The 12227-nt window shown below is 33.4% G+C and overlaps 1 protein-coding gene across 1 annotated transcript; it reads left to right on the forward strand.

The window, feature by feature from the left end:
* Positions 1-8472: 8472 nt before the first annotated feature.
* Positions 8473-10185, forward strand: LOC111897820 (GDSL esterase/lipase At5g22810). Its single transcript, XM_023893766.2, has 5 exons — positions 8473-8737; positions 8811-8944; positions 9046-9279; positions 9487-9742; positions 9826-10185. Exons 1-5 carry the CDS (start codon positions 8473-8475, stop codon positions 10017-10019), a joined length of 1083 nt encoding a protein of 360 aa, XP_023749534.1. The 3' UTR covers positions 10020-10185.
* The last annotated feature ends 2042 nt before the right edge of the window (positions 10186-12227 follow it).

A 12227-nucleotide genomic window follows, 5' to 3' on the forward strand; every position in this document is an offset into this window, starting at 1 on the left:
ATGCATAGTACATGTTCACTAGTCACTATCTCTATCCGATGAACTATGATATGTATAGTTTATGTTCACAGTCACTATTACTATTTCGTACACTACACTAGGATTGGTTCCGGTTTTTGGATTTAAGTCCACATTCAATTTCGCATTGTTAGTTTTCAGCTATAATTTCTAAGTGTATATGCTAGAGTTATATAGAAACTAGTCGTGATTGGCTTAGAATTGGTGGTTCCGCCTCATCTCCTGTTCCTCATTGGGTTGTGGACCTAGGGCAGACCCATTACATTCGACGTTTTATCTAACTCTAATTTTATATAACTTATATATGCAAGGAAATTATAGAAGGAATCTATAGGGAATTCTAGGATGCACTATTTCATAACATAGAAACTTACATTTCACATTTTGAGGAAAAGTACCGGGTTTTCATACGAATGGGTACATTCCAAAGTATCGGGTTCACATAGAATAGTTATTTTGGTATTAAAACTATATTTCATCTAGAATTGTTAGACTTCAACCATGATCGCTGAGCGTATATGCTTGAGTCATATAAGAATTTAGTCTTGATTGGCTTAGAATTGGTGGGGCCCGCCTCATCTCCTGTTCCTCGTTGGGTTGTGGACCTAGGGCAGACCCGCTATATTCAACGTTTTATCTAACTTAAATCTTATATAACTTATATATGCTGGACGAATATAGGGGAAATCTATTGGTCATTCTAGGGTTCATTAACGCATCATATAGAAATGTTATGTTCATACTTAACTAAGAAAATATTGGATTTTCTGGAAATCAAACTCTATCGATTTTACAAGGAAAACGGTTTCTATTTCAAACAAAACTCTTATGAACTCACCAACTTAATTGTTGACACTTTTTCAAAACTACTTGTGTTCTCAGGAAATCAGTGAAACAGGAAAACTTCAGCGCTTTGAGGATGGGACGTTAAACCGTCAACAAGTTATTTTTGTCATCATAATGTAATTGATTTTGAAACATGTAAACATATACTTTGGTGTAACTTTTTCAATTATATTTATGACGGTTGTATTTACTTTGAGCACTATTATATACGTTGTTGTGATACTGTACATGAAGTCCTCCACCCCCGGACGTTTCCGCCATCCTTGGTTTGGGGGTGTGACAAGTATGCAGTTTATGTGTTCATGCTACTTGATATGTTTATGCTATGCTATGTTATGCTCAGTCGTTTCTGAACTTTGGTCTGATGCAGTTAGTTCCGGACTTCGGTCCGATGCAGGGGACAAGGTCCCAGTCAGTTCCGGACTTCGGTCCGATGCAGAGGGCAAGGCCCTGGTTAGTTCCGGACTTCGGTCTGATGCAGTTTCCAGACTTCGGTCTGATGTAGAGGGCAAGGCCCTGGTTAGTTCCGGACTTCGGTCCGATGCAGTTTCTGGACTCTGGTCCGATGCAGTGGGCAAGGCCCAATATGTGTTATACGTTATTGTATGGTATGTGGTAGTTTAGGGAAGCTCACTAAGCTTCGTGCTTACAGTTTCAGTTTTGGTTTCAGGTACTTCCGCAAGTAAAGGGAAGAGCTCGGGATGATGGCATCGCACACACCACAGCTTCAGTTTGTCCTGGGAGTTGATTTTAGCTTTTCATTGATATGTTTTGATTTAGTCTTGATATAGTTTTCTTGTGATACTTGTTATGGTTTTGAGATATTGACGTATGGGTTTTATTTTATGGTATTGATATAATGATTTTTGTAACGATTAAACAAAAAATTTTGGGTCGTATTTAGAGATGTTACAAGTTGTTGTTTACAGATAGGTTGCACATTGATAATACGTAAACACATCATTAACTTGATGTTATAAAACGTATTGTTGTGTTGATTTGATGAGTAAATAGTACAAGCATATGAGTCAAATTTTATCCATTCCTTTTACCCTAAGAGGGATGAAAGCGATATTTGTGGACCCCTAGATGATTTAGTGATGACACCTGAAGTTCTTGGCCAAGCCTGGACTAAGTTGATGTGTTCAATTGTAGTTAGTCTTCATAAATTGGAAATCGGGAAACAACACATGGATTGAGAGAATGATTATAATCCATGTCTCATATCCATATGATATCTTGTAGAATGGATGAATATATGATCCCTTATCTAAAGAACACGTCAGAATTCGATAACGGATTTTCAGAGCTATGATTGCTAATCGGATTTTGAAGTTGCATTGGCAGTTATAGTTATTAGTCTTATCCAAGTGAGAGACTATCGGATTCGGTGTCTAAGCCCAAAACTATAATTGATATGTACTTGACCAGATAGTAGCATATGGTCCATTTTAGGTTGCATTCACCAAAACAATTTGATAGGATGGATATTTCTGAAAGAGGTTATTTGTGATTTATTAATATATTATAAGTATAATATATTAATTGAGAAATCATATTATTTAATTAGTATTTATCAAGAATTAATTTGGAATTGATTTAGTGATCAAAAGAGACCGATTAAATTAACGGGGACTGATTATGTAAATCATTGATACATATGGTTTGGGCTAATGATCCATGATTGATTTGTGATGGGATAAACTTATGAGACAGTCCATGAAGTGTTTGTCCAAATCAATTGTTGGATCATAAGCCTAAGTGTAAGAATTAGGGTTTTCAAGTGAGTCTTGCAATTCTACACTATATATTGTTGGGTTTTGAGCATAACATCATTCATATGGTATACATTGCAACCCTAATTGCTTTGGATCTAGGTTTTTCTAATTTGAACATATAACTATGAATACCAAAGCAATAACCCTATAACTAGCATACATATATCGAAAATCACATATGATTAGGGTTAGAAGCTTTACCTCACTTGTTATATTGTAATAACAAGAATTCCTTGACCTTTGAAAGATTAGTGCCCCGAGTATTGCACCTCTAATGGATTCACAAACACCACTAACAACAAGGAAGAACAAGAGAGAGAGGAGGAGGCTTCAAAAGTCGGCTAAGGTTCCTTCTAAGGCATAGGCCGATTTTGAGAGCCATAGGGGATCCTTTTATAGTTGAGGATTACTAGGGTTTTTAAATTGGAAACCCTAATTCCATTGCTTAGGACCTAAAAACATATGGACTCCTATTTTTCAAGCCTTGGACGAAATCTTTATGGACTCTCATATAGATTTCGTCCACCTTACACCAATAAGGTTCATGAGCCCAAACGATAAATATTACTGATTTACATAATCAGTCTCCACTAATTTAATCAGTCTCTTTTGATCACCAAATTAATTCCAAATTAATTTCTGATCAATACTATTTAAATAATATGATTTCTCAATTAATATATTATTCTTATAATAAATTAATAAATCATAATTAATCCTCTTTCTCCATTATTCATCCTATCAATTGATATGGTGATGGCAACCCAAAAGGATCATGCTCATAATCAAATCAAGTACATATCAAAAATAATTATGGGCTTAGACACCTAATCCAACATATATGTAACCTCTAAGCCCCTAAAATCGTACCAAGAGTATTCTAAGAGGATATAACCGATTTTTGGTGCTCCAAGCTCTCTTTCTCATTTTCATCCAATTGTTGGTGGTGTTTTGTGAAACATCTGATGCATCACACTTGAGGTGCTAAGCTCTTGAAAAGCCAACTTATACAAGCTACAACAAGAGGTAATCATCTAACTAGTTTTTTATGATTCAAATATCAAATTTGTATGCTAGTTAGGCTTCATGCTTTGGAAAAAGAATATTGCATGTATAACTAGTGAAAACTTAGATCCAAAGCATTATGGTTGTATGTGCACCATAGGGATGTTATAGTGCTCAAAACCCAACAATTTCAAATGTAAATGTTTATCGAACAACAATTTATTACATATAGTTAACTACCTGGAACTCCTCCCAATATAATGTGTGCATTGCTTTGCTTACTTTTCCCCAAGTGTACCCTTGTGGAACTACTCTTTGTAAAAAAGGATTGACTAATAATGTGTGCACAAGGGCCTGGTGGCATGAGCCTGCAAATAATCATGTGATTGTTTTAGTTTTAAATTAATTTGTACGTGTACACTAAAAGGTTATACGTAGAAAAAAGTTGTAAGATATGATTTGTAACTCACGTTTTTTTCCAAACATGAACAGTTAAACGTCTATCTGGTCCACAATCTTCATAGGAATTGTTTTCACCTTCTACACTTTCCACAACAGATCCATTCATGGTTCGTTGGGTTGGTGATGGGGTAGATTCTGGGATAGGTGTTAGTGATGGGGTATATTCTAAGGTACGTGTTGGGATAGATGTATATGTTGAGGATGTGGTAGTTCCTTTAGGTAATGAGGATTTGGTAGTTACTGTAGTTGTTGACAATGGTAGTGTCGATGATGGTTTTGAGGTTGTGGTAGTAGATATAGGTGTTGATGATGTGGTAGTGGATGTCCGTGTTGAGGATGGTTTCGATGATGTAGGTGTTGAAGTTTTGGTTATAAATGTAGGTGTTCAGGATGGTATTGGTCTAGTTGTTGAAGTCTTAGATGTATTTGATGAGGATGGTGTGGATGTTGTAAGTGATGTTGAGGAAGTGGTAGTCATAGTTGGTGTTAATGATTTAGGTTTAGGGGTTTTAGTGCTAGATGTTATAGGTGCATTGGATATGGTTGCTGATTTTGGGAAGTCAACTTCTTCATCTTGTAATTGTCTGCTTATGAATTTTGCAGTTGAAATCCTGTTGCAGTTCAAAACCTGTGGTGCAATGAATGTAGTTGCCTTCATGACTGATGCTCCTTTTGGTTTCAAGTTCGACATCTTTCTTGCTTAAAAAAAATAAAAAAACTACGTCAATACCAATGTATTAAAGATGATAAACTATTGATGAGAAAAGAACAATCATACAATAAAAGTAAATTATAGATGAAGGCATTACTACGCATGCATACTATTTAATACAATTAATATTACCTACTTCGTTAATATGTGATTAAAGTGAGGCAATCATAGATTATGAAATCAAAACCAATGTAGTTGTAATTTAAGATGATAATATATATATATATATATATATATATATATATATATATATATATATATATATATATATATATATATATATATATATATATATGAAGATGATCAAAGAACAAAAAATGATGATCACGACAATAGTAAATTAAATAAAAATAAATTTTAGATGATTGACAACCTATATCGCTAAAGTCGGTTCACAAATATAATAAAGAAAGATTTCGATCAATTACCCACCGGAGATGATTACAGAAAATGTAAGCACTATTTGTAATAAGTTAAATTACCCTAATATGCAGCCTTAACGTGTGTAGGTTAGAGCGAAAGGAATTGCGAAATATTTTGAAGCTCCACTAATGAAAAATTCAAACTGTACAAATTAGCGCTAAATATCTAGTAATTCAAAATTTTAAAGTAGTTCCAGCTTGATAAAAAGGGTATATAACATCAAGAAAGAACAAAGAGCAATGAGGTGTTCATAGTACCATAATTTTAATTTAAAATTATAAACGAGAATTAAACAATAATAAACTATACATCTTTATGTTGCTATGTTTGAACCAAAATTTATATATAAAAGACGTATGGGTCATGGGTCGATGTGTTAGTTGCTTATAGTGTAATGGTAACACCCATGGATGACATATGGGTCTTGATTCATGTGGTAGTTGCTTATAGTGTCATGGTAACACCCATGGATGATATATGGGTCATGGACCAAGTTGTAGTTGCTTATAGTGTCATAGTAACACCCATGGATGACATATGGGTCATGGATCAAGTTGTAGTTTCTTATAGTGTCATGGTAACACCTATAGATGACATATGGATCATGGGTGTGATGGTAACACCCATGGATGACATATGGGCCATGGGCTGCTTATAGTGTCATGGTAATACCCATGAATGACATTTGGGTCATAGGTCCATGCGGTAGTTGCTTATAGTGTAATAGTAACACCCATGGATGACATATTGATCATGGTTCATGTGGTAGTTGCTTATAGTGTCATGGTAACACCCATGGATGACATATGGGTCATGGGTCATGTGGTAGTTTCTTATAGTGTCATGGTAACACCCATGGATTACATATGGGTCATGGATCAATTTGTAGTTGCGTATAGTGTCATGGTAACACCCATAGTGTAGGAAACGGTGTGGGCGTGGACTTTTAGGAATGGGTAGATGGGTGAGTAGGTGTGTGGTAGAAGTAGCTTAGGGTGGGTGTGGGATTATAGGAATGGTTCTAAACCTCTAAGCCCTAAGTCATAAGCCTTACAAGCCATATGCCTTAAGCCCTAAGCTATAAAATGCGATGTTTCTTCCCCTGTTGTGTCGCACAGGTAAATAAAATGCGAACCTACTCCTGATTTCCCTCTTTACAATTTTGTTTGTGATGTTGTTTGATTTGTTCACGTCAATTTCTTGAAACCCCTACTATTTGATGTTTTAAAAATGGATTTATCGATACACCTTTGATAATAGTAGGTGTTATGTACCTTTGTTCTAATCCTCTGCTTTTCATGCTTGTATTGTACCATAAATGACATAAGCAAAGTTAATTGCACTAACGAGAGATAGTCAAAGTAAATGGTTTTCATGCTATAAATATTTGGGCATAAATAATGATAAGTGGTTTAATTAATCCATTGAGATCCTTTTGTTGTAAAGCTGCAGCTTTGATTGGAGACTATTGTTCATGGTTAGAGTATAATAGATTATTACATCTACTCAACTCTTGCAATGGGTTCTTCAGATATTTTATGTTGAACTGTTCTTATTGTCAACCCTTTACGACCACCAGTCAATGTTGATTTCACAATTTGAATTTTGTATGAGTTAGAATTGTACAATGCCCACCCCCAAATGTATAAATTTATCAACGTTTAAATGGAAACTATTTTCATTTTATGGCACTACTCATTATTAGGCATAGTGCCCCCCCCCCCCCCCCCCCCCCCCTTAAAAAACTAAAGAAGAAGTATCTACGCCTTTAGTGTCAAAGATAATTGGTAGCTTGTTAAGGGAACGGGCATGACTAGACATTGGTCTTGAGTTGAAAATGTAATCGTGGTTCGTAATCCGGAAAGAGAATCAAAATCAGGTTCGGCTGTAAACCGACGTCGAGGTGGATTGAGAACCAAAGATGATTGTGTGTCTTCCCGTCCAAATGGTATGATAGAATGATACCTCATAGGACTTGTCTAACATGGAGTAGGATAGGGCGAGATATCTCCTAACAGTTATCATATCAGTACCCTACCCATATTCGGAGAATAATCGCGAAAGAAAAAAGTTTGAGGCACCGACAATTGTTGCAGATAAATTGTCGATACCGAGTCCAGAGGTTGATTGTCGGGGACGAAATCAAAACTCCATAGCGACAACCGAAGGGGAAAATCTCCAACTCAAAGTGAGGTCTGGTAGCAAGATGATACACCCACAACACCGAAGGCAATGAGGTTTAAGCAAAATACAATTAATAATGGCATCATGAAGTTCTGATCAGTGAATAATTGAATATCCCCACTATTTGATTTTCTCAACATTATTTAGTTGATGTTTTGCACCAAAAAATCACTTCATCTTTGAAAAGAACTGTATATACACATATAAGGAACTGTATTATTTCATTGAAAAGAATTGTAGGCAAATGTATGGTTTTAATATTGAAGGGCAATTTAGCCGATTAGCTTTTTCTCATAAATTAATATGATTAAAAATTATAAAAACTGATTAAAAATGTTTAAAAATAAATTTGGGTAAATTCGATATTTTAAAAAATTAAGAAGGATAAATACCATATTTAGAGTTTAGAATATGATATTTAAATGTTTAGTAAAGACATATATGAAATTCTTTTTTTTTAAATGAAAAATTATAGTACTAAATAAATAAGTTAACTATTATAAAATACATATCATAAGTCATTTGATATCAAACAAATCAATGTGAAAATGCTTTAACAAACCACATTTGATGTCAAACAAATCAATGTGAAAATGCTTTAACAAACCACCAAATATACATGGAATTTCAAATACTAACAATCAAAGTAGTCGACTAACATTCTGTCAAAATCAAATAGAAATGCAAAGTTGGCATTTTATTTTTAACTGTCGTTCTCTTTTTCAAACAATTATGGCACTAAATGCGAATTTTATGTGACAAGTATTTTGTTGCTAGGCTAGTTGGTTAAGACAAGTAGTAGTATCCATCATGTAAAGTTCTTAACTCATTTAATTAGCATAGTCTACATTAAAAATATTTGTTTGTTTTGAGATAAAAAATACAATTTACTCTATTCGATCATTATCTTCTATATATAAGTTTCCTCCATCTAAAAAATACAATTTACTCTATTCATTATTTTCTATATACAAGTTTCCTCCATCTCACGTAGACATATATTATTGCACTGCCTAGTTTCCCTTTCGAGAATACAAACACAAAATGTCAACTAGTGAAACATCATATAGGAGAGTTGATTTTCTTCTTGTGTTATATGTGGGAATTTTACATCTATCAAATACAAAAGGAGACATTCAGCCATTAGTTCCTGGAATCATGGTATTCGGAGACTCTATTGTTACAGTCGGAAACAATAACCACCTCACAACCGTTGTACAATCAAACTTCCCTCCATACGGTAGAGACTTCAAGAACCAGCTCCCCACTGGTCGGTTTTGTAATGGAAAACTCGCCTTGGATTTCACTTGTAAGTATTTTATGATAAAATTATCACCATCACATGTTACAATTATTGTATATATTTCATACTTTATGTACAGGTGAGAACCTTGGATTACCAAAATACCCTCCTGAAATACTAAACAAAGAATTAGCTAAAGGGGAGAATCTCTTAGTTGGAGCAAACTTTGCATCTGGTGGCTCGGGATATTATGAGACCACTGCCAGGCTATATGTAAGACCAGGTTTCCCTTGTTACAATGACTTTAACATCATGTAAGAAATTGATATATAATTAGAATATAATCCATTTTAGTTTTTTTGATATATAATTAGAACACGATTCCATTGAGCAAGCAAGTTGAGTATTACAAGGAGTACCAGATAAAGCTGGTGGATGTTGCAGGGTCATCGAATGCAACTTCAATAATCAAAGGTTCAATATACCTTGTGAGCGCTGGAACTAGCGATTTTGTCCAAAACTACTATGTCAATCCATTCCTATACGAAGTCTACACACCTTACCAATTTTCAGACATCCTTATACGAGCCTACTCCCATTTCGTCCAGGTTTAAAAAAAAAAAAAGTTTTTAACACTCGAATTCTGGTTTACGTTAATAAAATCGTATGGCGTAACTTTTTTTTTGTTGTTGTTTTAAATTGATTGAAATAGTTTGTTACACTTATGGGGTTACAAACAATAAAGGGTGTATATCTTTTTCGAAATATATTCCATATATAACTTTCAAGAAACTTGAATTATTTTAATTTCTCAGGAACTATATAGGCTAGGAGCAAGAAAGATCGGAGTGTCGACATTGCCACCAATTGGGTGCCTACCAGCATCTATTACACTATTTGGTAAAGGTTGCAATGAATGTGTCACAAAGATGAACTCGGTAGCCCAATACTTCAATAAGAAGCTCAACGCCACATCTAATATACTAAAGGCCAAACTCTCAGGCCTTAATATTGCGGTGCTCAATGTCTACAAACCTCTTTATAACCTGATACAGAAACCTAACGATTTTGGTATACGATTGAAGCGTAAAATTTGTTAATGCATGCATCTTGTATATACATATAGCTAGTAATGTAATGATTCGTATTTTTAGGGTTCTTTGAAGCACGGAAGGCGTGTTGTGGTACAGGTTTGCTGGAGACATCGTTTCTATGCAATGAGAAGTCACCAGGGACGTGTGCTAATGCCACGGGATATATTTTCTGGGATGGGTTTCATCCATCGGAGGCAACAAACAAGATCTTGGCAAACGAGTTGCTCCTTGATGCCATCTCTCTTTTGTCATGAATCATAATTAATGGCCTAGATCGGATCGAATTTGTATACAATGGTACAAACATAATGGAAATTCAAAATGGTATTTGCACAAACTTGCTTAGTATTAAAAGTGGTGCATCCCAAAATCATAATGTAAATGAAAATTATAATTGTATCGGTTGACTCTTCATTTGTTAAAATCAATCTATGAAATCTTAGTAGAAACATATCATTCTCAATGAAAATAAGCAAATGATCATTTGAAATTTGACCACTCATGTTATTCTGAAACTTATATTTGACATGACTCAATCTTCTAGAAAATATTATTTCTATACTTGTCCATATCAACGGGAAAAATCAAAATTAACTTGTAGCAAGCTTAAGTGCTTTTTTATTTTCGAAAGAAGTAAAGAAATCTTTAAGACGGAAGCAAACCATGCATATAAGCAACTCCATAGTCATTTATGTAAAATATATGGTTATACTCTCCCTATACTAATAAAAGACTAGTTCTATTGTTATGTGTCACCATGTTAGGCCTTGCAATTAATATCATGTCACTTGTTAATATATTGATTCTCCATTTCAAATTTCAAATTTCAAATTTTAGATTTCTCATTTTAATTACATTAAATTAATAACATTAAAATAAAAATAAAATAAAATTTATACAAATTAAAAAATGATATAATTTTACGTATTTATTTTAATCAACGACAATGATTTTATATATAACTAAAAAAATATATTTTAATTAATAAGTTATTTAAAATAATTAATTAATAGTTTTGAGTTTTTACTTAGAAAGTTTAATTAATTTTGTAATTGTAGTTCTCACGGGTTATAAACTAGTTATATATAAACTTATAAGTACATACAAAAATTATTTAAATGGAATAAAGTAATTAATATACATATAAGAAATAAATTATTATTTACCAAATAAAATAAATAAATAAGTAATTATTTATTAATTTATTATTTATTATCTAAAAACAAACTAAATAAATAAAAGAGTTATTTTATTAATTAAATTAAATGGTATATTTATAAACCATTGTCACTAAATAAAATAGGTCACTTACTGTAAAGTTAGAGGTGATAATTTTTTATTACACTAGTGACAAAACAATAAATAGGTTTGAGTTGAGCTTTTCTGATTTATCAACCCGCTAACCGTTTATTATATGAGTCGTGTTCGGGTTGTAAATAATTATATGGGTTGACTTCTGAACCTGTTTATTTTATTAGATTAAAAAAATAAAAAAATACAGTATATATTTATTAAATAAAGAAGAAAATAAGGACTAAGTAAATATATGTTATTTAGACTTTTCCCTATGACCCATGAACCCAGTTCTGAGTCATGAACTTGAACCTGATCAAGGAATCTGAATCTGACCTACAAACCCATGTAATTAAAAGAATTATACAAATTAGCATGTTTGTGACTAATTTATGTTAGGGTTGAAAGGGACGACACAAATATTTATGAGTCATCTTCGAACTAATCTTTTATAGTTTGCAACCTATTAACGCACAACCCTTCAACCTGAAAACACTATGGTTGCCACCCCTATGTAAAACCATAAGGCTATGAGGAGTGGTCACCACCAACCCACCAGAAAAGTGATGTCACCTCTACGCCACATCACTTTCACCAGCAACCCATTCAACATAGGAAATGGTCACCACTAACAATATTTATTTTTTTATTTTTTTAATTTTAAAACATTAGATTAAATAAAAAATCATTATTATAAACATAAGTAATCATTTTACTAATTAAAAAATCAAATAAACATAATGTTAATTTTTAAAATTAAATAAACATAATTAATTATATATAGTTAAGGGTTTAACATAATTCAAATAAAAACAAAAGGGTATAATAGTATTAACAGAATCTCAGGGACCAAATATATAAGTTGAATTAAATCATATAAATTTTCCACCCGGTTGTCTTCTTCGCCTTCTTCACCCGATTACTGTAAAACGAGTTCATCCTTTTATTCCTTTTTTTTTTTCTAATTTGATAGATTAAAAGGAAAATCCAACGTGCTTAACGGTAAAAAAGCATTGAACCAATCACTTCCTCCGTCTTCTCTCGTCTCCGTGAAGACGCAAAGCCCAACCCACCGGGATGGGGGCGGTGTTCACGCGTGAAGAGAGGCCCCACGTAAGCATCTCACGTGTGGAGGGAGCTACACTCCAGATGACCTAATAATCCTCCTT

This window comes from Lactuca sativa, chromosome 6 (assembly GCF_002870075.4).
Source record: "Lactuca sativa cultivar Salinas chromosome 6, Lsat_Salinas_v11, whole genome shotgun sequence".
Lineage (NCBI taxonomy): Eukaryota > Viridiplantae > Streptophyta > Magnoliopsida > Asterales > Asteraceae > Lactuca > Lactuca sativa.